This window comes from Sorex araneus, chromosome 2 (genome assembly GCF_027595985.1).
Source record: "Sorex araneus isolate mSorAra2 chromosome 2, mSorAra2.pri, whole genome shotgun sequence".
In the NCBI taxonomy this organism is placed as follows: Eukaryota; Metazoa; Chordata; class Mammalia; order Eulipotyphla; family Soricidae; genus Sorex; species Sorex araneus.
The window spans coordinates 260,150,934-260,176,595 of NC_073303.1; the positions used below are offsets into that span (position 1 = coordinate 260,150,934).

A 25,662-nucleotide genomic window follows, 5' to 3' on the forward strand; every position below is an offset into this window, starting at 1 on the left:
CCGCCCTGCCTCTGTAGGGCTCCCCAGCGCCCCTGGGCCAGGCGGCGGCGCCTCCTGGCTCCGGGTAGATGGAGCAGAGGGCAAGGGTCTCCCGACTACTTCCTGAGCGGGGAGAGGACCACTCAGACAAATCTAGTCACCTTGTTTTTCCGTATCCTCCTGCACCTCTCTCCTGCCCTGCTCCCACGCCCTCCCACGTAGCCCCTCTGTGGTGTCATCCCTCACTTCTGCCCCAGCTGTACAAGGTTCGGTTTCACTTGCACCCAAGACAGAAGAGAAATATCTCCTAGAGGCCTGGGCCTGTCCCTCGGCCCCCTGAGCGGGGGCTATACCTGGAGTCTGATGAGAGGACAGATTCCGGGGAGGGGGGAACAGAGGGGCAGAGGGTGGAAAGAAGGGTGATGAGAGAGAAAAAAAAAAAAAGGAGGATGGGATTAACTGAGTAGAAGCATCCTCGGGGTGCACACTGGGAGAACTGGGTTCTGGGACCCCCTTCGTCCCAGAAACTCTCTGGCCCCGGGACCCTGTTTGCTCCTTGTGAGCCATTTCTCTCTGAAGGCCTCCCTGCTCCCTGCACAGGAAAGCCGGGGTCTCACAGGTGCGTGTACCAGGCGTGTTCAGTGGCGAGCCAAGCATTAGGCCATAGGTGACACCCGGCAGGCCCCCAGCCTTGCTTTCCGCAGGGCGCCCTCTTCCCTGGGGAGTGCTCCCCGGGGCCCGGTGCTCCTAGACAGGGCACTGTGTGCATTCGAGAGCTCGGCAGTCCCCGTGCAGCCTGGTCCCAGGGTCACGGGGTTCCGCCAGCCTGGAGGTGGCCCTGACCCTGCCTCGCTGGCCGCCCTGCAGATGTGGGAAGAGGCCATCAGCCTGTGCAAGGAGCTGGCGGGGCAGTACGAGATGGAGACCTTCGACTACGAGCTGCTCAGCCAGAACCTGGTAAGGCCCTGCAGGCCTGGGGGCCACCGGGCGTGGGGGCGAGGGAAGAGAAGCAGGGGGGTGGCTGTGTGGTTGGGAGTGTCCTGGGACCACTTGCTGCTTCCTAGAAGCGCCGAGGCCCTTCCGCTCTGCCCCACTCCCCCCTGCTAACACCGAGCTGCGTCTGCAGTAAGAGCCCCACAAACCACTACGCCAGTTAAGCGAAAGCTCCCATTTCAGCTCTCTGGTGAACAGACAAGCCACATCAAGATGCTCCCCCCCTGGCTGATCCCCAGTAGCTGCTCCATGGTCACGACTTGGTGGGGGATGTCGCAGGTGGGGGGCGCCTGCCTCGCCCGCTCACGTGGTAGCCAGAGGCCCGGGCTGGGGATGGCGCAGAGCCATGCAGAGGAGCCCGCCTTCTCCCGGGCCCTCACCCACGCGCGGCCTGTCTCCAGGGGTCAGCACAGCTGTTTCCAGAAAGCAAACTCTTAGTGGGGGGAGCCTTTTGTGGAGGACAGTCGGCTAGGACATGACACGGGCAGACAGATGGCCGCCTACACAGAGGCCCGCGTACACGGCTGCAAATGTGGAGGCACACATGCCTTCTCAGTGTGTACACTCGGGCTCCCACACATGGACTTGTTCCCAGTGAACACAGCCCACTTGCAGGAACTCCCAGTACAAACATGTGCGTGCTTGTTTGTATGCACACATGCACAAATACCTGGCAGGCACATGCACACATGTACACATATCCACAGTCCCAATTTGTGCGTGCACACATAAAACATACTTGGTATAAACATGCACACACATACACTTGCCCGGTACACACATGCACATATCCACATGTAGACACACACTTGGTGTGCACCGTGCACTCACGTACACATTCCCAGTATGGACGTGCACACATAATTACTCAGGATAAACATGCACACTACATGTACATTCCCAAACACACATGTCCTTGAACACATACACACATTCCTAGTAGAGTCATGCATGCATAATTACTTGTATGCACACCAAGCACACATACACACATTTATGCACATACACCAAGCACACACATGCTCGCTCACACCCGGTGCACACATATGTACCCATGCTCTTTACACGCATGTGCACATGCCCAGTACATACCTGTGCACACCAATTCCCATCCACATACACAGTACATTTCCTTACACACCCATGCACACGCGTATGTCCATGCACATTCGGGCATGCCCCCGTGTGAACGTGCATCCAAGACACAGGCAGGTGCATAGCCCAGCACACAGCGCCGCTTGCAGCGGGCTCGCAGGAGAAGCCACACCTTGGCGGCGCGCGCTGGAGGTGTCTCTGTGTGGCGCTCTGGGGTGTCACCCAGCAGAGTTGGTGTCTGGTGAGAGGGGAGCAAAAACGTCTTTCAGAGATGTTGAAATGTAAGCGACTGCCACACCTCTTAGTGAGCGGCCGAGGTGCATTAGGGGGGGCCCACAGGAAGAAGACAGCTACGTCCAGCACGTGGTCCATGGCAGACGCCCACGGAGGTGTCCTGACGGGGACCCTGCCCCGTGAACTGAGCTCAGGCCCGGGCTCCCGGCTGTGCCGTGAGCTGCAGCTCCTTTGCTCTCAGGGCAGAGGTGCGGGCCAGGGGAGTGGGGAGCCGCCCGGCGGACCCCGGAGGGAGAGCAGTTCAGAAGGTGCCAGCTCACGGGCGCGGCTGTCGCGGTCACGGCTCTGGGCATGTCCGCTGGCGGGCACCCTGGGTCCAGGCTGTGGCCTCGCCGAGCTGCAGGTGCCGGCTCTGAGTTTCTCCTTTCAGAACCAGCAGGCAAAATTCTACGGGAAGATCATGAACATCCTCCGGCCCCGGCCAGACTACTTTGCTGTCGGGTACTACGGCCAGGGATTCCCCTCCTTCCTGCGGGTGAGTAGGTGGGAGGGGGGCGGGGAGGGGGGAGAGAAGCAGCCGGGGCCGAGGGCCTGGGCCTCTCAGGCTGGGGGCAGTTTCATGCACAGGAGGACTTTATTTTGTAGCCGCATCTGGCTGGACCCACCGAGCAGCCGGCAGAAGCCGTCCCTGCTGGTGACATCTCCACACGTTGTTAGTGTTCCTAAAGAGACACGGCCCCCCCACCCCCACTCCCCACCCCACCCCTCCTCGAAAACCTCTCGAAGAGGCAATATCCTGGAGGAGCCAAGTCTGTTTCCATGGAGATGTGGCCAGGAGCCAGATATTGGCGGACCGGATACTGGCCCTGTCCAGCCCCAGCCCCGCACACGTGGCCCGTTAGAGACGGAGGGAGCACAGGGCTAAGGGCACCAGCCTTGCATGCACCTTGCCCCGGTTCAGTCTCCAGCACTCATGCCGCCCCCCACCCACCCCACAGGGGCCTGAGCGGCACCGTATCCCCCGAGCCCACACATCCAACTGAGGCCGACCTGGTCAGCCAAGAGCCCCCCGCTAGTGGCCCTGTGCACTGCTCGGGAGGCATGAATTAGTGAGTGAAGCTGAGCCGAGCAGGAGGGAAGCATCTGGGGCCCAAGAAGGGGACGGGGAACTTCGTGAGGAATCACTCCCGTGGACAGAGGCGGGCGGGGGCCTCTCGGCACCGTGCTCGGCCCCTGGCTCAAAGAAGGACCTGCTCCTTCAAGCCCGTGCTCTGACCCTCGCGCGCGTCACTCCTCTGCAGAACAAAGTGTTCATCTACCGGGGGAAGGAGTACGAGCGGCGGGAGGACTTCCAGGTGCAGCTGATGAGCCAGTTTCCCAACGCCGAGAAGATGAACACAACCTCTGCCCCGGGGGATGACGTGAAGAACGCGCCCGGCCAGTGTATCCTTGGGGAAGGCCCCGCCGCCCCGCCGCGCCGCCGTGCCCTTCTCAGCACACAGAGCTCAGAAGCTCTGCATGGTGCCAATCGGAGCGTCCAGGGCAGGATGCAAAGATGCCCCCCGGGGGACTCTAGGCGCCGCCTTCACGGAGTCCTGTGCTCACCGCCCTTCTGTTTAAGCAGCTCAAACTGCCGAGCCCCGATTCAGCGCCAGGCCCGACAGGCGATTAGACGGAGCACTGGAGATTGTAGCCCGAGGTGGTCCTGCCTCCAGGCCGCCTATAATCTTGCTAATCAGGCGCTCACGGATCAGCTCACAGGACCCCTTGTTCTAGCCATTAAAATGCGGTCGGCACCAGCAGTGCCGAGGCGGCTGGGAGCAGGGAGGTCTTCCTGAGAAATCGGGTGAGCTGCCGCGGGTTAGCAGCGGTGCAGGGGCGGGGGTTGAGGGGTGTCCCTGAAGGAGGGACAAGTGGATCTGGCAGGTCCCAAGGACGGAAACGGCACCACTTTGCTCTTGTAAGGAAACCAGCCTCCTGGGCTGCCCGGCCCCCGGCCCCACCTGCCCGTCCAGGGCCGCTGCCCCAGCCGTCTCCCTCTCCCCACACCCCTCACCATCCCCCTTCCCCCGTACTGAGTTGGCCCACCCTGTTCCCTCCGCTCTGCTCCTTCGCACCCCGTCTCTGAGTCTCGGGAAGAGGCTGTCCCCTGCCAGCTGGCCGCAAGTGCCCTTCCTGCGCTTCTCACAGGCCCGGTGAGCCCGCTGGGGCCGGCCTGAAGCTCGGCCATGCTCACGGCCGCCGTGTCCTGGAAGGTAGGGGTGCTGGGCCCGTGGAGAGGGGCTGCGGAGGCCTCCGGCGGGCAGCGGGGGTGAGGCTGGGGAACGGCCGGGCATGGGGGCCCGGAGTGTGAGGCCTCAGCTGAGGCCAGCAGCCTGTTCCTGGGGGCTGCTGCGGCCACACCGCCGAGCCGGGCGCCTTGACCCGGCCACCCCCTGCTCCACACCCTTTGGCGCAAATTAAGTTACAGCCTTTAAAATGGGCCTGACAGGCCGCGCGGCTGGGCTGCTCAAGTCGGCCGAACCTTAATCCAAATATTTTTCCCCCGGGTGATAAATATTCATCCGTAACCTTTTCATTATGCCCGCCTGCCCTTCATGCCCGCGCGGCCATGGTTATTTGCAGGAGGAAATACAGCTGGCGGAGGAGCCGGCTGGTTACAAATGCGAGTTTGGTTACCGGCGAGACGCGGATTAGGGCGAGGGTGCCGGTGAGTGGGCCTGCGCGTGTCGGGCAGCCCCGCGGCCTGGCTCCGGGCTCCAGGAGGGCACGTGGGCGGGCGGGGGGGGGGGGGGCGGCCACGCCCCCACCCCTGACGCCTGGAGCTCCAGGACCTCACAGGGCCAGGTTCAGTGTCCTGAAACCTCTCTGATCGGGAGCTGGCAAAGGCGCCTGAGTCGGCCCGGTGAGGAAGGGCTGTTTCCCCGTGGGCTGGCCGGCCCCGTCCAGGCCCGTGGCCCTGCTGTGGTCATGGGACGGTGGCCCTGAGCCCGACACAGCTCAGCGCCGTGCCGTGTACACACACTCGGCTCCCCTGGACGCGTGAACGCCAGAGTTTCAGGCATGAAACGCTCTTGGTTGGTTGGTTGGTTGGTTTGAAAAATAGAATCCTGGGGCCTGGAGCGATAGCACAGCGGGGAGGACGCTTGCCTTGCACGCGGCCGACCCAGGTTCGATTTCCAGCATCCCATAGGGTCCCCTGAGCACCGCCAGGGGTGATTCCTGAGTGCAGAGCCAGGAGTAACCCCTGTATATTGCCAGGTGTGACCCAAAAAGAAAATTTTTAGTTGTTAGCGTTACTAATTGTTACTGTTTTTGGCATATTGAATATGCTAGGAAGAAATATAACCAGCTCAAATATGTAATTTCATTCTTTAAAATGAGGACATATTATATTGACATAATTTCCTTTACTTCTGGCAGTGCCAGGAATTGAACCCAGAGTCTCATACAGGCAAGGCAAATGCTTTACAACTGAGCTACATCCCTAGTCCCAGAGTGAGAAAACACTTAATGAAGCAATTCAAGGAAAATCGAACAACAACAGTCCTACAGATGTACAGAAAAACTTTAAAGAATACTACACAAAACACACTTAGAGGGGCTGGACCGATAGCACAGTGGGGAGGGCGTTTGCCTTGCACACAGCCGACCCGGATTCAGTCCCAGCATCCCATAGGGTCCTCTGAGCACCGCCGGGGGTAATTCCTGAGTGCAGAGCCAGGAGTCATCCCTGAGCATCGCCGGGTGTGACCCAAAAAGCAAAAAAGAAACACAGACCCCTGTTCTCAGCCATGGGCCCTGCCGGACGGGGGGTCAGACGTGAGCTGTGGGCCTCGTTTGCCGCCTCCCGCCCTAGACTTAACCCAGAGCCGCTCCTCTCCCAGAGGACGCCACTGGCACTACGGCTAAGGAGAAAGTGGCTTTCCAGGAAGTGGCACAGTCCCGCCAGAGGGGTCTGGTCGTTTCACGAGCAGCCCCAGTTGGCCCGGAGGTACTTCCCCGAGGAGGAACAGTGAGCGGGCAGCGAGCGCACGGTGGGCCCGGCCACTTCCTGCTCGGCCAACCCACCCCTGCGGCGAGGGCCAGCGCCGTCCAGGTGCGAGGCGGGGAGAGCTGGGGCGCCCCTGGGGGAGAGCAGCGTGGCTGGGGTCTGCTGCCTGAGCCCCGCCTGGAGCTCTCAGGTCCTCGAGGGCGGAAAGCCAGCCCAGGAGAGTGTGGGGGCGGGGGGGGGCCGCTGGTGGCCCGGGCTGAGCAGAGGGGTGGGGCTGCCTAATGGGAGGTGGGGGGAGCAAGGTCGGAGTGGGGGCCGTCAGCTCACCGCGGCTGCCGGAGGCCTGGAGGGACCCGGTGCCACCGCAAGCATCAGTGATGGACAGGACAGGGACACAGCCTCTGGCCCCTGCTCGGTCAGCTGCTCCCAGGGCATCAGGGCCGTGTGTGTGTGTGTGTGTGTGTGTGTGTACGCGCGCGCCTGTGTATGTGTGTGCAAGTGTGCGCGTCTGAGTGTGTATGTGTGTGTGCAAGTTTGCGTGTCTCTGCGTTTGTGTGTGAGTTTGTGTTTGTGTCTGAGTGTGTAAGTGTGTGCATGAGTGTGTATGTGTATGTACGAGTGTACATGTCTGTGAGTGTGTGTGAGTTTCTGTGTGTGTCTGAGTTTCTGTGTGTGTCTGAGTGTGTGCATAAGTGTGTAAATATGTGTACGTGTTTGTGAATGTGTGTGTCTGTTTATTTGTGTGTGAGCTTTTGTGTGTCTAAGTGTGTGAGTGTGTGTGTGAATATATGTATGTGTGTGAATGTGTGTGAGCTTTTGTGTGTCTGAGTGTGTGAGTGTGTGTGAAATATGTATGTGTGTGTGAATGTGTGTGAGTGTGTGTGAGCTTTTGTGTGTCTGAGTGTGTGAGTGTGTGTGAATATATGTATGTGTGTGAGTGTGTGTATTTGTGTGAGTATGAGTGTTGTGAGTTTTGTGTGTCTGAATGTGTGAGTGTGTATGAGTATGTGTGTGAATATGTATATGTGTGTGAATGTGTGTATTTGTGTGAGTGTGTGTGAGTGTGTGGATGTGTCTGTGAGTGTGTGAGTTTGTGTGTTTGTGTGTGTCTGTAAGAGTGTGTGAGTGTGTGGATGTGTCTGTGAGTGTGAGTGTGTGTGTGAGTGTGTGTGGATGTGTCTGTGAGTGTGTGTGTGAGTGTGAGTGTGTGTGTGATTGTGTGTGTGTGTTTGAGAGAACTCAGTGGGCTGGGTTCGGAGGCAGGCTCCACCCCCAGAGCTGCCCGCTCCCCTGAGTACGGCCGAGAGTGACCCCAAGCTTGGAGTAGCCCCTTGGAACTGCCAGCCCCAAACCACAGCGGGACAGCTGCTCCGAGCCGGTCTTCCCGCGCACGTCAGCCCCAGGGCCTTGGCGCAGACTCGGCTCTGGCTGGTGAGGGCCGGGGCCGTTTCCAGCAGGCTCGGGAGGTACTGCTGCTCGGGGCCAAGGTCAGCCCGGGTCACGGGACGCAGACCTGTAGGTTAGTCCTCACCACCACAGCTCCGAGCTGCCTGGCCTGCACCTGGTGTCCTTGTGGTGGTCCAGGGACACTGCGCGTCCCCAGTGCTGCTCTTTGAGACAGCAGGCAGCGGGCGCCACAGTCAGGGGACACCAGGACCGTCCCGGGGTGGGGCGGGGAGGGTGACGCGTGCCTACCTGCTAGCAGAGCCGGGCCCCGAGGCTGCTCCTGCCCACCCGTGCCTCACCGGCCACGGCCACCAGCGCCAGGGGCTGGGCATGGGTGAGTGTCCCGGGGCCATCCCAGAGGGTGGCAGCTAGAAGCAGCCTCCGGTAGTGACCGTTACGGCCCCTTGACCACGACGACCCCAGACATCCAGTGCTTCACTGTCCAGCCCGTCCTGGACGAACACCCCCGGTTCAAGAATAAGCCGGTGCCGGACCAGATTATCAAGTAAGGCCCGGGGCTCACGGGACGGGGGAGGGGCCCCGGGAGGGGCCACGAGGAGCTGCAGCGGCAGGGGTGCTCCCCCCGGGGTCCGCTCTGCCTCCCTGGGAATCAGCCCTGCCCCCAGAGGGCTGCAGGAACAGAGTGTGGCCCCCTTTGGCGGCCCCAAGAACGCTCAGCGGGCACCGGCACGGGCTCTCAGCGAGACATGGAGATGCCCAAGGGTGCCCGGGCAGTGGAGAGCATGGACCGGTGACCGCAGGGGTGGGGTGGCAAGGGCGCGTTTCCCCAGAGGGGCAGCGTCCAGCTCTGCTCGGGCAGCCCACTGCCACTGGATGCATGACGGGACTTACGGGGAAGCAGCGTGACGGCAGGTGACCATCTGCAGTCACGGTGACTGGGGGAGGGGGCGGGCGCCCAGGCCCAGGGGTCAGCGGGGCCCCTCCGTGCCTTTGTAGCCTCGCCCGGCCCCCAGCAGCCTCCGGGTGCCCAGCTCTGACCCAGCCCCGGGCAGAGAGCCCCGGGCAGGACTCTGTGGGGGGGGGGCAAAGAACCCTTGGCCCAGCCCCCCGGGACGTGAGGCAGCCCCGAGTGTGTCAGACAGACCCTCCCCGAGGCCCGAGGCCGGCTCTGCGCACTCAGACCCCGAGGGGCGCTCGGCTCAGGCTATGGGCGCGCTGCCCGCCCCCCCACCTCCTGCAGGCCACGGGCCTGGGGCTAAGCCCCCCACACAGCCGGCCCCCAGGCGCCCCCTCTCTCTCCTGTCTTCCAGCTTCTACAAGTCCAACTACGTGCAGAAGTTCCACTACTCCCGGCCCGTGCGCAGGGGGCCCGTGGACCCCGAGAACGAGTTTGCTGTGAGTATCCGCCCCCCCCCCCCCGAGGCAGCCCGGGCCCTCCTGCCCGAGGTGCCAGGCCGCCTGCTGCTCCCGGGCACGGTCACCAGTGCCCTGGGAGGCTGGGCGCTCTCTTCTTTTCCTTTTTCAAAAAAAATTTTTTTTTAATCGAATCACCGGGAGATACAGTCACGGAGCTGCTCGTGGTGGGGTTTCTACCATGCAATGTTCCAATACCATCCCTCCACCGGTGACGGTTTCCCGACACCAGTGTGCCCAGTGTCCCTCCTGCCGCCTCTCCCCACCCCACCCCTGCCTCTGCAGCAGGAACTTTCCTTCTTACTCTCTCTCTGCTTTGGGGCCTTATGGTTTGCAACGCAGATGCTGAGAGGCCGTCATGCCTGGCCCCCTGTCCGTGGTCAGCACACGTCTCTCGTCCCGAGCGAGCCCGCCAACCATCATTGGCTTAGTGCTCCCTTCTCTATCCCAGCTGCCTTCTCCCCCAGCTCACGACGGGGGGCTTCCAACCACGGGGCAGTCCTCCTGGCCCTTGTCTCTGTTGTCCTTGGGGGGGTCAGTCTCATACTACATTACTTTATGTTCCACAGTGCGGTCATTCTGTCCATCCCTCTCTTTCGGACTCCTTTCACTCACCACGACACTCTCCGTGCCCATCCTCTTACAAGCGAATGTCACGACTTCATCTTCCCTAACAGCTGCATAGTATTCCACTGTCTCTTTGACCCGTTGTCTGTTCATGGCAGCCAGGGCCCTGCCTCAGGCTCAGCGGCCATCGCAGGGGGGAGGCATACGAGCAGTGCAGGGCGCTGTGGCGGCTCAGACCCCCATACGTCTCAGGTCCTCCGGAGGGTGAGACCCTCACCGGGCATCCCCAGGGAGCCTGTGGGGGCCAGCAGAGCGGCCGCAGCCTCGGGGGCTGTGGGAAGGAGAGCCCCGGGTGGTCCTCCTGCAGGAGAGAGGCTCTAGGCCCGCTGCGTCTGGAAGCTTGGCCTTAGCTGGGAATCGCTGCCCCTGAGACCCCTAACAGGTAGAGGCGCCCGGTTCCGTGTGGCCTCAGACCTCGGGCTGCCCAGACCCAGAGTAAAACTTCCTGGGCCCCCCTGAGCACTGTGGAGTGTGGGCCTGGAGGCCCCGCCCAGCCCCCACAGCACGGCATGGGGACCCCGGGCTTTCTGAAAACCACTTAAAGAAGCCCGCCCGCCCCCCCAAAAAAAAACCCATGAGATGCTTCAATGAAGGAGCCAGGGCTCTTCTTGGGGGGGTGGGAGCGTCTCTGGGTGCCGAGATGTTTCCTGGGGTTCCTGGGAGGCTCGGGGTCCGGTCAGCTGTGCCCGGCTTCTCGGGGTCTCATCACTGTGCTTCCCGCCCGCGGGTCAGTCCATGTGGATCGAGAGAACCGCCTTCCTGACGGCCTACAAGCTCCCGGGCATCCTGCGCTGGTTCGAAGTGGTCCACATGTCCCAGGTGAGCCAGGGGTGCCTCCCGCAGAGAAATGGGGGGGTGCGGCGACTCTGTCCAGAGTCACGGGGTGGGGGCACCGGAATCCCGGTGTGAGGATTCCATGGGGATTCTTGGCTTCCAGATTGTTGGTTTTTGTTGGGTTTTGTTTTTGTTTTTGTTTTTGTTTTTTTTTTAAAAAAAAAAAGGCGACTTGAGTTGCCTTGTCAGTGAAACTGAGAATCCAGTCGTGAATTGAACAAATTGGGAACTTCAGGGTTGGGGTCGGGAGCCTGGAACTGCGACCCACCATCCCCACCTCACCCCCTCCCCACCCCCACAGCCTTGTGAGGCTCCTCTGTAGGGAAACCGCTGGGAACCCATTTTATAGATGGATAAACTGAGCTTCGGTGAGGCGCTCATGCAGAGGCAAAACCAGGGTTTTCACTCTGTGAACATCTCACTTTCGCCACTTGGACCCTTTCCAGGGTCCTGGTCATTGTTGGGGGGGAGGGGACTGAGGGACTCAGAGGAAGGAGAGAGGAAGCCTCGTCTAGGGGGTTGACCGGGGAGGTTACTGTCAACCCCACGTCTTCCAACACCCTTCAGCAGCACACGAGTTGACTCGTGCCTCAGTTTCCTCATCTGTAAAATGGGAGAACAAGTCAGTGTTGCTCAGGAGTTAAAATGAGCTCGGACAAGGGAAGGGTCCCGCAGGCTCCGTAAATGCTCCCTGATGTCCCCACCCCCAGGGCCCAGACCAGGCTGTCAGGGGGCTGCCAGGACCCGCCGGTCTCGGGGCTGATAGTGACAGACCACGTCCCTCCCGCTCAGGCTCCACCCCTCCGTGGGGAAGCCACGCTCCTTAGAGGGTCTCCGCTGACGGGAGGGAGAGCCCGGGCACGTCCTGGCCCCAGGGCCTCTGTTAGACGCCCCCTTCCCTCCAGTATTGGCACCGACCTCCCCCTCGTACCCGCAGGCCTGCTGTGGTGGGGGCACCTCCCGTGGCCGCCGCCCCTCTGCCAGGGCCTGCTGGTGCTGCCCCTCTGGCACTCGGACCTTTCCGTTTCCTGCCCCACTAGCATGGGAACCTACAGCGAGAGCTCCAGGTCTTAGCACAGTGCTTGACACGGTTACGTGCGTGTTGGGAGAGAAATGGATCAGCCCCCCGCCCCGAGTCTGCTCCTACTCCCGGGAACCCCCCGAGCTACCCCTCCCTCCCCGGAGCAGAGTTCTCCCACGCTTGACTCCCACCCGCGTGCCAGCACCGCCCCACAGACGGACGCTTTAGGACGCTGCCCTACTGTGCATCGAGCACTAAAACCGAGTACTAAAACCGAGTATCTCCCCCTCGCGGCCAGTCAGACAGGGGCTCTTTGCTGAGGACACAGATGTGGCCCCGTCGAGAGGCCGGAGGCTTGAAGGCAGCGGGGGAACCCGCCGTGGGAGTCGGGAGTCTCTCATTCCTCGCCCCTGCTCTGCCGCCATCTGCCCCGGGAATCTTGCCCATTGCTGGGGCATTCACCGGGAGCCACTGTATGCCGTGCCCAGCGCGGGCACACAGACGGGGGCGGGAGGTAGATAGGCCCCCCTCCCTTATCACCTGCTCTTTCCTGCATGTGGCCAGTGCCACCAGACACGTGCACAGCCCATCACTGATGCAGAGTCGGGAGTCTAAAGGGAGCGTCACTCTTCATCCCTGCCTGGTGGCTGTGATGAGGTTAAGGATTCGGGGATCCACAGAGAGCTGCAGAAACGGGAGAAAACCAATCAATAGGGCTTTACACTCTTAATAACCCTCCTTAAAGCCCGCGCCCCTCCAGCCGCTGTTCCGGCTCTTATGGAAATCCAGGTGCGATGCCGGCCTCTGTCCAGGTGACCGTGATGATTTTCCTGCACTCCGGCCTCTGAAAGCCCCTGCAGTCTGCGTGACTGACAGACACGAGGACGTGGAGTGGAGGCTGTAGCTCCCATCCACAGAGCACAGCAGTCTCCCCTTACAGCTCACTGTGTGTGTGTGTGTGCATGCATGCATGTGTACATGTGTATGCATATGTTTTGCACACGTGTGTGCATATGCTTTTGCACATGTGTATGTTTGTGTGCGTGTGTGCATGCATATGTTTTTGCACATGTGTGTGTGCATGTGTGCATTCATGTGTGTGCATTCATGTGTGGGTGCCTACTGGGTCCACATGTGGACTGGCGGTCTCGTTTTCCGCAGAGCACCATCAGTCCCCTGGAGAATGCCATTGAAACCATGTCCACGGCCAACGAGAAGATCCTGATGATGATCAACCAGTACCAGGGCGACGAGAGCCTCCCCATCAACCCGCTGTCCATGCTGCTCAACGGCATCGTGGACCCTGCCGTCATGGGGGGCTTCGCCAAGTACGAGAAGGTGAGGCCCCTGCAGGCCCAGGGGCCGTCCATGCGGCCCGGCGGGACCCGGCTGCCTGACCCCTGGGTACTCCTCAAGCCCCTGCACCCTCACCCGGGGAGTCCCAGCCTTCCTCTCTCCTGCTCCTCCCGTCGTCACCTCCTGTCTGGGGGGACGGAGCCGGACACAGCCAGGCCTTCCGACCCCTCCCGCCTTCCAGCTACTTCCTGCTTTCCCTTCCTTCTTCAGGAACGCTTGTGGGCTGACCACAAACCAGCCCCTCTCAGCCCAGGGGTCACAGTCCGTGCCGTGTGCTCGAGCCCGGCTTCCACGGACACGTAGAGATCCCCCGACAGACGGCAAGAGATGGGACTCGGAACAGGCGACCCCCGGGAGAGGGAGACTCCGGATAGTACTCCAGGGCTGGGGTCACAGCTTTGCTTCGCTTTCTTTTCTTTTCTTTTCTTTTCTTTTCTTTTCTTTTCTTTTCTTTTCTTTTCTCTTCTCTTCTCTTCTCTTCTCTTCTCTTCTCTTCTCTTCTTTTCTCTTCTCTTCTTTTCTTTTCTTTTCTTTTCTTTTCTTCCTTTATGAGCATCCTGGTAGGTGGCGAAAGGAGAAGTGTCACCAATGACATGCGTCCCATTAGCCACTGCAGTTACATGGATCACTTTCTCCGCTGGGCAGAATCCATAGTGGCCTCCCAGCAGGGGACAGAGCCTTCCCTGGCAGCGGTGGGGAACAGAACGGCCTTGCTTGGTCTGGGCCAAGGACGTGAATTAATGGGCCACTGAGGAGGAAGTGGGCACCTGTTCCTGTGAAACTGAGACCAGAGCCGGACGGAGAATCAGGGCCCCTGCTCTGAGGTGGAGGGCGCCTTGATTCGCTCGCACCCCAGTCCAGGGATTCGGACCCTGGGTGGGTCTGGGCAGGGCCAAGGCCCTGCGTGTGGTGGGCCCAGGGGCCGACCCCGCTGTGACGACCACTTCCCTGGGGCAGGGACTCGTCTAGCTGGGAGCTCTCTGGGGCCAGCGAGCTGGCTCTGGGGCGGGGTGGGGGGCGGGAGCAGGGAGCCCCAGCCACATCTCTGCCCCCCGCCCAGGCCTTCTTCACTGAAGACTACATCCGGGACCACCCCGAGGACCAGGACAAGCTGAACCGCCTCAAGGACCTCATAGCCTGGCAGGTACAGCCGCCCCGTGGGCCCTGGTGGGCTCGCCGCTTGGTCTGAGCAGCAGTCAGATGGGGGCGGGGGAGGGGGGTTCTGAAATGAGGAGCAGACCCCCAGACCTCCACCACGCCCCCCCAACCCCCGCCACCTCCCAGCACGCGTCCTTCGGGTTCCGATGCTCAGGCAGCCGTGAGGGCTGGAAGTCTCCTGGCCTTTGTCCGGCTGCGGGGGTCAGAGGGCCTGGGTGAGGCACAGGCGGCTCAGCCCTGAGAGCCAGGCCAGGGCGCGGGGGGACGCCGGGCCCACCTGCCGCCTTCCATCCTTGCTGGCAGCGTTGCCCCCCACCCCCGACTAATCCCTTCTCTCCGGGCACCCCCCTCCCTCCTGCCCCGCCTTCCTCTGCCTCTCCGGTCTTCTCCCCCCCACCCCCCTCCACCAGGGCCTCTCCTCTCCCCGTTCTGCAGAAGCACCACTGGGCCGCAGCCCCCCCAGAGCACACACGCCCTGGCTCCCCTCAGGGGACCAGGTGCACCCGAAGCGGGGCGTGCCAGAGGGCAGAGGCTGGGGGCGGCGGCATGTGCAGCTGGCTGCCCCCCCGCCCCCCGCTGCTTCCTCCGTGCCAGTCACTGCAAAGAAAAGCGAGCTCTTGTGGGGGCAGTTTCTGGGACTCCGGGGGCGTCGGGGAGCGGGGAGCACTGGGTGCAGCCCCTTTTCTTAAAATAAGGGCTCCCACGGCAGGCCATGCCCTGCCCTGCCCTACCCTGCCAGTCTCGGCTTCAGAGCCACGCGCCAGCCCTGCACACACCGTCTTGCTGGGGTGCATCGGCGCCCCTGGAAGTTTCTCTCCCTCCTTGGCCCGTGCCACCTGTGACACCCAGGCGCCCCCGGGAGTCCCCAGCGGCCCAAGGTTTTGGCGCCCCTGTCCCCCCCGCGTGGGAAGCAGGAAGGCCCGGCTTTGACTCGTTCTCCCCCTCTTCCTCCAGGGTTTCTGGGGTGCCCGGGGAGGGCTGACAGGTCGCGTCGATTTGGTTATCCGGTTTCACTCTCAATTCACATCTCTGCCCCCGGGCCTTTAGACCTCCCGCATTTTTGCCGGGTAATGAACTCTCCATGCCGTGTTCTCAGCACAGCTTACACCCACCTGTGCGCTCTCAAGGAATTCTTGGGGGTAATCCAGAGACACGCGCCCCCGGGCCCCCTCATGCGCGCACAGAGAAAGGGTGCTTTGAGAGCAGCTGTCTTGGTGCGTCCTCTAAGCGCCCTTTGGAGCTCCGAGTAGCGCCCCCTAGTGACCCGAGTCCCTGTAGCGCAAGTCCCCAGCCCAGCCCCTTTCAGTGGTGCTTGGTTGCTGCCAGAACCGAGGATGACCGAGCCTCCTGCCCCCCACCCAGAGAAGGGTCCCCTAGCTGGGCCCCCGCCGAGCTGACAGTGGAGAGAGCCCTCCGCGTCGTCGGCGGCGGCAATCCTCTGGCGCCCAGTCTGGCTCCCGCCGTGTCCTGCGTCCGCTCGTACCATGTCCCGGCAGCAGAAACACAGCAACAGGACGGGACCCGCAGAAGCGCCTCTTGGGGCCCAGCCCTAGGGAGGGTCTCGCGTCACAGGGGCTGCTTGGCTTTCCTCTCGCAGGCAACCCCCTGGCTTCAGAGGGGAGGTTCCCGCCCCCACCGTGCTGGCACTTTGGAAGCCCCCTTTGTATTGATCGCTGCTTTTTTCTTTCCTTTGTGAAGATTTTCTCGAATCCACCAGCGTGGAGCGTGTCGAGAGAATCTTCCCCCTTCACACGTTTGGCGCAGCGTGAGAAATGCTCACATGACAAAGCCGGTCCGTCCGCTGATTTCTCTCCCGACACCCGTGGCCCGGCCCGTGGGAAGGGAGTGAATTCTGCCGGCTCCAGAGGCCCCGCCCCCCAGGGTGGGCTTCTGCCCCAAAGCAGCAGTCCTTTCCCGTCTCCACCGCCTGCCCTGTGCACGCCTTCCTAAACACCTCATTTATGCCTGCTTGTTTCTTGACCCACGTGTAGATGGAACCGCGATGCTCGCATTCCCCTGGGTCGGCACCATCTGGTTTGGTGGTCCTGCTTGTAAAACCCCTTCGTGGCCTTGTCGGCAACATGTTTCTCTCCTGCGCGGCCTCTGGGCGGCCGGGCTGTGTGACGCTGCCACACTGTCCCAGTTCCTCTGGGAACTGATGGAGACCGGGTTGCAGGGAGTCACCCGTAGGGGACCGCAGTTGTGGCCATCCATGGGGTCCGGGCGCAGCCACGTGCCCTTTCTGCTGGGTGTGTAGTGGGTGTGGGGTGGCTTGGTGAGCACGTGTGAGAATGCCTGGTTCTGGGCCAGACCCCTGTCGCCACACGTGAGTTTTGCCTCTTCCTGACTCGCCGTGTAAATGGGAGGATATTGCGTGTGTGGGTTCCTTGTCCCACTTAGACCTGAGATAGTCAGACAGGTTGTTACGTGAGTCAGGGGGTTTCCTTCTGTGTCTGAGCGATAGCCTGTGTACGAAATATGTGCTCTGCAAATACCACGCTAGCGTCCATTCTCGTGGCGGTCTTCAGGTCTGGGACAGAGCGAGGCAGGTTACGCCGAGAGTTCTTATTGGTCTCTTTCGGGGATCACAGCCCTTGCTCCCCAGCACGTGCCTGGAGGCTGTGCATCTAGTCTTACTGGCTGCACCGAAGTAACCCTCCGTGCATCTAGTCTTACTGGCTGCACCTTCCCAGCCGGCTGGACCCATCTGTACTCCGCCCACCAAGATTCCTATGTATCTCAGTCACTCCACACCACTTTATTTTATTTTATTGGGATGTTGTTTCATCATAAATTTTAAGGTCTGAGTGTGAAAGTGTCTATCTGTGTGTGTACTTATGCATATATATGTAAAATCATTTTATCACTTTCTACAACCCCCCTCCACAGCACAGCAATATAATAAATATATGGGTTCGTTTGGGGAGAATTTTTATTTTAACAATATTGAATCGTCCCATATAAGAGATTCACTCCTTTTATTTACTTGAGTAATACCACTCAGCAAAATTGTGTGGTTTTCGGTGAAGGGGTCTTTCACACTTTCGTAGACTCCTAAGCATTTGGTAATTTTGGTTTCATTAGAAGTGGTATTGTTTCCTCATTTTTACCTTTGTCAGTATGAATGCAGTGGAATTGTTTGGTATATTGACCTCATGTCCAACACTTACTTGCTATTTCACTTAAGAAGTCACTTTTCTACATTTCTTCAGATGTCCTCCAGATACAATCACATCATCTGCTAATATGAGCAGATTCACTTCTTTTCCAGTCTCATGCTGTTTATTTACCTTTCTTGCATTATTTCACTGATGACTAGGGGAGAGGAAGAGCATAAGATTGCCCCGTGTCGGGCAAGTATTTCAGAGTGGAACGTTTGATCTGATCTGATCTGATCAAGCAGCCAGTTTGCTGCTTTATCGTGCATCGGTTTTTCGTTTGTCGAATGCCTTTTCTGCTTCGGTCGCAGGATCCATGCTCTTCTTTATTCTGTTAGTGCAGTGAGTTATATTGATCGGCTCTGGAATGTTGAACTAACCTTGGTAAATAACATAAATGCTACTTGGTCATAATGTATTTTCGTCTTTATGTATTACTGGGCTTCAAGTCTGATTTCCACCTGGGGTTTCCTGTCTTGTCCCTCCCTGCCCCCACCCCCCCCCCGACTCTTTACGGAGTCTTTGCTCTGTTTTCAGTGTTCACTGGCTGGCTAGGACAGCAGGGAAGCAGGCACTTGCCTTGCATGTGGCTGACCTAGATTTGATCCCAAGTACCCCAGATAGTCTCCCTGAGACCCACCAAGTGTGATCCCTAAGTGTACAGCCAGGAGTAAGCCCTGAGTGCACTGGGTGTGGCCTGAAAACCAACCAACTTGCATGCATATGCACGCGCGCGCGCACACACACACACACACACACACACACACACAAACCAAGATCAGAATTCACTGGCTTGTCACGAACATGACCCTTCCTCACTCTTCCCTTGCATAAGAGCCTTCTTCAATTCTTTGTAACTAAGTTTTCCAAGTCCTGAAAAGCTCAAGGTTATTCCCTCTTTTTCAAGTTCTGTGGAAGAGTTTGTATAACGCATGCATGTATTTGTCACTTAAATGCTAAAGTTTGTTGTGTAAGGGCTTCTTCCACTCTGGACAAACCGTGTTCTCTCTTGGACATATTCCTCTCCTTGCCCCTCTCATCTCTCTCTATAAATTTCTTCCAATGAAAACTATTTTTCTTCATAAAAAAAAAAGAAAATAATTGTTGGTAAAGTCCTTTAGGCCAGGGATGTTTCAAAGTGTTTTTATTTTTATATTTTAATAATGTAGGAGTACGGCTATTTATTCAGCCATTGATTAAGCTGATTGAATTGGGCATGAAATCCACATTACTTTTTTTATTCTACTCTGAATGTTAACTTTATTTTATTATTTTATTATTATTCCTCCCTTTTTTTTTTTTTGGTTCACCATGAGATACAGCTACAAAGCCTTCATGTTTGAGCTTCAGTCATATAATCATCAAACACCCATTCCTTCACCAGTGCACACTTCCCAACACCAAAATCCCCGGTATGACCCCCTCACCTTCCAACCCTTCTCCTGCTTGTGTGGCAGACAATTTCCCCCATACTCTCTCTCTACTTTGGTTACATTTTGTATTTCAACACCAGTCTCACCACCACTCAAACCTGCTGAAAAGGCAATGCTAGATGATTTGTTTTGTACTGCTTGTTATGTATAGAATATAATGTCCAGGAAAGTCTGTGTCATTCTCTTCCAAGAGCTTTAATTTATAGTCTCTGGGCCTTGGCCATTGATGAGATTACATGGCACCAGGGGCAGTTTGTGGATGTGACTGCCAAGCTTCTGGAAAACTGGGAACCTGGGGGAAGGAGGTCCAGTCCTGATCCAAGCGGGCTTGGAGATCTCAGAGTCACGGGTTCCCACATATCTGGGTTTTCCTGCCTGTCTGCTCTCTGGTGAGGTTCATCCTGTTTTGGGTGAAGCCCGTGCCCTCTTGGGTGAGGTTCATCCAAGCATGTGAAGAGTGGCCTTGGACATGACGGTGGTTGGGTTCTGGAGGTCTTTGGCTGCTGGGGTTCTGCTTGGGGCAGGGAGGGAAGCTCAATCTGCCCCCTTCTGAGGTTCCCCCGGTGAAGACAGCCTGGCACAGGGTCAGGGCATTCTGTGGCACTCTCTCCTGGGAGTTTTAGTTTATAGCCTCTGGGTCTTGGTCATTGATGAGATTACAGGGCGCCAGGGGCAGTTTGTGGATGTGACTGCCAAGCTACTGGAAAACTGGGGATCTGGGGGGAAGAGGCCCAGCCCTGATTCAAACAGGCCTGGAGCTCTCAGTCACGGGTTCCCACCTACCTCTGCACTATAGGCCCAAAGTGCGTCTTTTGATCTCTTTCGAGATTTATGGGTCTCTGAAATAAGGCCAATAAATGAGCTTATAGAGCTGAGCCGGAGGTGGTTTGTGGGTGTGTCTCCCACATACCTAACTTTTGGCCGTTTAATTCTTGGTAAACTTGGCCTCAAGTAGTTGGGGTCTGGCCAGAGGCACAGCAGCAATTTTGGGGTATCTGGAAGTCTGAAGGCACCATCAGGCTGCTGATGCACTTGCCCCGCAGGTAAAGGTTTACCTGCTGGCAGCACCGTACCCCAAAGTGTTTTTAATTTAATGTTTTTATTTCCTACTGATTTTGTGGTTTTTCTAGCAAATTGTGTCACTCTCACAGTTTTTCTCATGTTTACCTATTATCAAACTTTTAGCTTGTTGACTTATTTTTTAAATAAATCTTATCATCTTTTATATGTTTAATTTGTAGTGATGCTTCTTTTAAAAATTCTGATATTGGTTATTAATGACTTCTGTGTTTTTAATAGTCAATATAATGGGTTATCTGATATGTATTTTCAAAGGACCATTTTTGCCTTTATTGATCCTCTCTCTCTGTTATAACTACATTTTTCAACTCATGCCAATTCTTTTATTATCCTCTTTACTCTCTGGGTTTAATTTTTCTGTTCCTTTGCTAATATTTTCAGATGGGTGCCTAGTAATTAACTTCCTATTATATGAATTTGTAATCATAAGTTTGCCTCTTTCTACGTTATATCTTACAAGTCCTCCACTATGTCATGCCTGCAGGTTTTTCTGTTCCCATTAAATGTTTTTCACCGTCTTTTCTTAAGTTATCTTTACTCTGTGTTCCCCCCCTGCCTTATTCATTTGTCCTTCCTTCGTTCCAGCCCCTCCTCTCGCTTCATGCTTCCCTCCCTCCCTCCCTCTGCTCCTTCCTTCTGTCCTTCCTACTTTCTCTCATCTCCGTTGTTTTCTCTCTGGCTCAGACCGGAGAGGACAGAGTCTCAAGGCTAAGCACAGGACACTAAGGGGCTGGTGGGCTCTGCTGGCAGAGGGGGGTTCCCTAAGGGGCTGGTGGGCTCTGTGTGGCCAGAGTGAGTCCCCCAAGGGGACGGTACTGCCGGGAGTGGCCCCCACACTGTCGGGAGACAGATCCTCTGGCCGCGTCGCGGGAGAGAATCCCGGCATCTATAAGCGGGGCCCTGGGCCCTGTCCCCAGCAGAGCGCAGAGACTCCGGCCGGGGACGGGGACCCGGAGCCTTCCTCCCCGCCTCAGAGCACCCCTGGGTGCCCGCTTCTCCTTCCCCAGGACCAGGGGCCCTGCAGGGAGGGCTCCCAGGGCCCTTGGGCCCCAGTGGGTCTCAGCCCACACCCCATCATCGTCGTCACCCCACCCCCCTCTCCACAGATCCCCTTCCTGGGGGCGGGCATCAGGCTCCACGAGAAACGCGTGTCGGAGAACCTGCGGCCCTTCCACGACCGCATGGAGGAGTGTTTCCGGAGCCTGAAGGTGAAGGTGGAGAAGGAGTACGGAGTCCGAGAGATGGTACGGAGCGTCGGGGGCGGTGGGGCTGGGGGGCAGCAGGGGGGCCACCGGCATTTCTCAGCGAGATGCCCCCGCTCACGGCACTGACGGGATCAGAAACGCGACGTCCACTCGCGCACCCAGTGCCCACGAGTCTGGCGGCCGGAGCAATCTGGGGGTCTGACGGAGGCGCAGAGCTCGGGGGCAGCGCTGTCGGGCCCCTCCACGCCTGCGTGGCGGGCCACAGGCAGTGTCCAAGACGAGTGCCACCGGGCAGGGGGCAGTGAGGGCACGTCCCTGACGGGGGCTGCAAACCAGTGAGATGAGAGAGTCCGGCAGGCCTGGGCGGGAAGGGGGGGTCAAAGGCCAGTGTCGGTGACCATAGGCACAGCCCTGCGCCCTCGGCGCACGGGGACGTGTGATGGCCAGCCCAGAGACGGCACCAGCCCCGCAGGGGTCCCGAGAGGGGGCCCGGGGCCCGGGGGGCGGCGCTGGTCTCTGCTGGCTCCTCCGAAGCCCGACCCCGGCCCACCCGCGGCCTCCCTGTCCGCCCCGGCCCGCAGCCCCCGGGCCGACCCCTCCCTTCCTCTCTCCGTGCCTTCAGCGGGGGTGCTGTGCCCCCGGCCGGCCGCTCCCAAGCCCCCCACTCTCCCTCCCGCAGCCCGACTTCGAGGACCGGCGCCTGGGCCGCCCGCGCTCCATGCTGCGCTCCTACCGGCAGATGTCCATCATCTCCATGGCGTCCTCCCTGGGCTCCGACTGCAGCACCCCCAGCAAGGCCACCCCGGAGAGGTGGGCCCCGCCCCCCTGCAGCCCGCACGGCCTGGCCTGGGTCTGGAGTCTCCTCCCCTCTGCAGAGCCACCCCTCCTGTCCCTGAGCTCCGAGGGGGTCCTGCCTCACCCCTGCTGGCCCCTTCCTGGCCCCTTTGCTTGGCTTCCGGGAGTGAGCGCACTGCGAGGTCACTGCACCAGCCCCGCCAATGGGAGGGAACTCGCACTAGGAACCAGGCGCCCCCCATCCCCCCCACCGTGTTCGCACCCCCTTCATGCTCCTTGCCCTGGAGCGGCCTGCCTGGCTCTGCCCAGAGCTGACCCTCCCCTGCCCGGGCAGGGCAGCCAGCCAGGGCACGGGGCCTCGGGGACGGCAGCTCGTGCCACTGACAGCCCCCACTCCCACCCGCCCTGCAGCTTCGACCTGGAGGCGGCCCCCCCGCAGCCGCCCCGGGCCGAGCCAGAGCCCATCTGCCCGGGGAGCACGCTGCCCGAGGTCAAGCTGCGCAGGTCCAAGAAGAGGGCCAAGAGGAGCAGCGTGGTGTTCGCCGACGAGAAGGCGGCCGCCGAGTCGGAGCTGAAGCGGGTGAGTCTCCCTGGGGTCTGCCCACGAGGCACCGACAGCCGCAGTAGAGCCATCTCCGGCCGCAAGGCCCCACAGAGCGGAGACGGGAGCCCCTGTGGCCGAGAGGCCCCAGCCTTGTCACCCAGTCCCCTGAGGCCCGGTGTCAGCCAGCCCTGCGCCCCTCCCCGCACCCCTGCAAGGGAGGTTGGCTGGCGGCATTCTGGGAGCCTCCGAGGGGGCGGGACGAGCTCCTGGCCAGAGGGCAAGGGAACCTGGGGGGGCGGGGGCTCCCCACACACCTCCCAGGAGGCCTGGGGGCTACGGTTGACAGCGGCAGGAGGGTCACAGCTTCCCAGGGTCTGACGGGTGCACGGCCCCAGCCCGGAGCCTGCAGCTGGCGACCCCTCAGCCTCACCCGGCAGCTGGGGTAGGAGGAAGCAACAAAATAAACGAATCTGCAGCTGGGCCTCAGAGCTGCCTTGACTGACTGAGTGTGTGTGTGTGTGTGTGTGTGTGTGTGCACGTGCGCGCACGTGTGTGTGTATCTGTATGTGGGTGCACGTGTGTGTCTGTGTGTGCATGTTCATGTGTGTGTATCTGTGTCCGTGTGTGTATATATGTGTGTGCATGTATTTGTGTGTGCATGTGTATATCTGTGTGTGCATGTGTATATCTGTGTGTGCATGTGTGTGCATGTGTGTGTCTGTATATGTGTCTGTGTATGTATCTGTGTGTGCATGTGTGTCTGTGTGTATCTCTGTGGGTATCTGTGTGTACATATGTGTGTGCATGCATGTGCATGCATGTCTGTGTGTTTCTCTGTGTGTCTGCGTGTACATGTGTGCGTGTGCGCATGTGTGTATGTGCGCATGTGTGTATATCTGTGTGTGCATGTGTGTATGCATGTATGTGTGCATGTGTATATCTGTCTCTGTGTGTATCTGTGCATGTGCTTGTGCATGTGTGTGTGCGCACGTGTGTGTGTTCCTCCAGCTCTCCAGGAAGCATGAGTTCATGAGCGACACCAACCTCTCGGAGCACACAGCCGTCCTCCCCAGGGTGTCTGTCCTGTCTCAGATGAGCTTTGCCAGCCAGTCCATGCCCACCATCCCAGGTAGTCCCGGCCACCGGCACTGGGGCGAGGGGGCGGGCGGGGAACAGACCCCAGCGCGGGCGAGAAGGCTGCTGACCCCCACTCGCCCCTGGGTCCTCGGGCTCACACGGGTGGCCCTGCCCTCCCTGCCAGCCCGGCCCACCCCTAGCTCATGCTTCCTTGTGGGGCTGGAGCTGCCCGCGTCTGAGAGGCGCTGGCGGGGGGTCCCCGGCTGAGCAGGCCGGCAGCCACTGTCCCTCCGTCAGGGGGAGCTGCGGCCCGGAGCTGGCGTGGCGCTCAGCGTGTGCCCCGTGTGCCAGGCTCTCGTGCCCAGGGCCCGCCTGCGCCCCGCCGACGTCCATGCACAGTTCCGCCCGGGCCTCGAGGGAACTGCACTGTTTGACCCAGAGTCCCGATGAGGAAACTGAGGCCCCGAGGACAGCAGTCCCCCGGCCTGTCACTGGGCTCGGACCCTGTGCGGTACTGACCACTGGCCGCCGCACCAGGCAGGACAGCGCCCCGCACCCCCTCCCCACACTCGGGGGCTCCCTCTACCCTCGCCCTTCCCAGGCTCCGGGTGAGCCTGCTGACCACCAGCTGTGCGCCCAGAGGCACCTGGGGCAGCGGCCGGCTGCTCGCTGGCCCTCCGGAGACGCCGGACGAGCTCCTGGCCTCGTCCTCCCAGAGCCCCCACCCGCCCACGGGCGCCCTCTGCCTCCCTCACCGAAGCTCCTCCCCGCGCCACCCGCCCATGCCCGCCTCCCTCTCCTTCAGGCCTCACGGTCCCCACGGCGGGCGTCCCTGGGACGGACGAGGCGGCCAGCTCGTCCCCCCGCCTCAGCCAGACCTTCCTGCTCCCGGACGGCGACAAGAAGACGCTCAAACGGAAGAAAGTGAATCAGTTCTTCAAGACCATGGTGAGGAGCAGGGGCGGGGGCGGGGGGGAAGAGGGGTGCACACGTGTGCATCTGTGTGGTCACTCTGGGAGCTCAGCCTGGCTAAGCCGGGGCAACTGCCCGTCCCGCCCTGAACCGGCTCATTCCTCTGATCCAGACTGACCTGCTGGGCCGCAGGAACATTCTGGAAGGCTCGTGCCAGGCTGCAGACCGCCTGGGGCGGGTCTGTCTCTAGGCCTGTCAGCAGGGCCTCCCGCGGTTCCGTGGAAGCTGTCATGTTCACGGGGTGTCCCGTGCCCGATGCCCTGAGCCGGCCACACTCGGGGGCTGGAGGCCACCCACCGGGGGAGCTGGCCAGGGCCGTGGCGCTCACAGCGCCCACCGGGCCTTGCGTTTGTGTGTCCTCTCGCCCCACAAAGCTGGCCAGCAAATCCCCCGAGGAAAGCAAGCCGGCGCCCGACGTGCCAAACGCCGACCTATGAGCTGCTACTTCCACGGACACTCGTGGACCCAGGAGGGAGGCTTCTGCCAGCGGAGACATGGGCGGGACCCTGGAGGCTCCACCCCTGCTCGGCATCCAGACAGGACCCCGACCGCGGGTCCGCACCCCAGAGCCCACTGAGGCAGGCTCTCCCCGTCACCCACGCGGGCAGGTCAGTGGTGAGGACCCCCCCCCCCCGCCTCCCCCAGATCTTGGCGGTACAAGACACCAGCAAGACGCTTCCCTGCCGTAAGGGTTCTCTCTCCCTCCCACTCGCCGAGTCCCAGAACGATCACCGGGGAAAATCTCTCTTAAAATGTGCTTCTACTTCATTGGTGATTAACCATGTTTCTGTACCTCGAAAGAAAAATAAATTGCATCATTTTGTCCAAGTGTGTATTTTGTGAATGTACTTTTCAAGAAAATTGTGCTTAGAAAAAAACAATGTTTTGTGCTTAATTTCTTGAAAGCTGTAACCTGCCAGTCCCCCCCCCCCCCTCTAGCCCATCACCTGCGCGTCGCGTCGCTCTGTCTTACAATAAACATGGTTTTGCAGCAGGCCTGGGGTGTGGTCCATCCGTCCGGGGGCCGGCTGGCGGGGTTCCCTGCACCCTCCATGCCCGTTTGCCACCTCATCCATGTCGCACCCATGAGTCCCCTGCATGACCGACTCCTGCGGGCCCGTTCCTGGGCTACGGAGAGAAGCAGAGTTGGCCGGAATCCGCCCCCCAGACCCGCGCGAGGGGACTCCGGTCTCAGCTGTCTCCGCCCAGAAGCCGCTGCACACAACGACTCCCTCGGAAGAAGACCCCCGCCGAGGGGACCAACCGCTTAGATGGCCACGGGGTCAG

At 59.9% G+C, this 25,662-nt stretch overlaps 1 protein-coding gene across 1 annotated transcript in view; it reads left to right on the forward strand.

The window, feature by feature from the left end:
* The window catches only part of DOCK2 (dedicator of cytokinesis 2), a 400,138-nt gene extending 374,935 nt beyond the window's left edge, over nt 1-25,203 (forward strand). The window contains exons 39-52 of the mRNA XM_004611557.2: nt 847-936; nt 2,732-2,836; nt 3,603-3,744; nt 8,165-8,246; nt 9,013-9,097; nt 10,475-10,561; nt 12,759-12,935; nt 14,014-14,097; nt 20,889-21,026; nt 21,667-21,797; nt 22,194-22,362; nt 23,335-23,455; nt 24,209-24,351; nt 24,750-25,203. Coding sequence (XP_004611614.2) covers nt 847-936; nt 2,732-2,836; nt 3,603-3,744; nt 8,165-8,246; nt 9,013-9,097; nt 10,475-10,561; nt 12,759-12,935; nt 14,014-14,097; nt 20,889-21,026; nt 21,667-21,797; nt 22,194-22,362; nt 23,335-23,455; nt 24,209-24,351; nt 24,750-24,812 — 1,617 coding nt within the window. The 3' untranslated portion in view covers nt 24,813-25,203. The remainder of the gene's footprint in view (nt 1-846; nt 937-2,731; nt 2,837-3,602; nt 3,745-8,164; nt 8,247-9,012; nt 9,098-10,474; nt 10,562-12,758; nt 12,936-14,013; nt 14,098-20,888; nt 21,027-21,666; nt 21,798-22,193; nt 22,363-23,334; nt 23,456-24,208; nt 24,352-24,749) is intronic.
* Nucleotides 25,204-25,662: the final 459 nt, after the last annotated feature.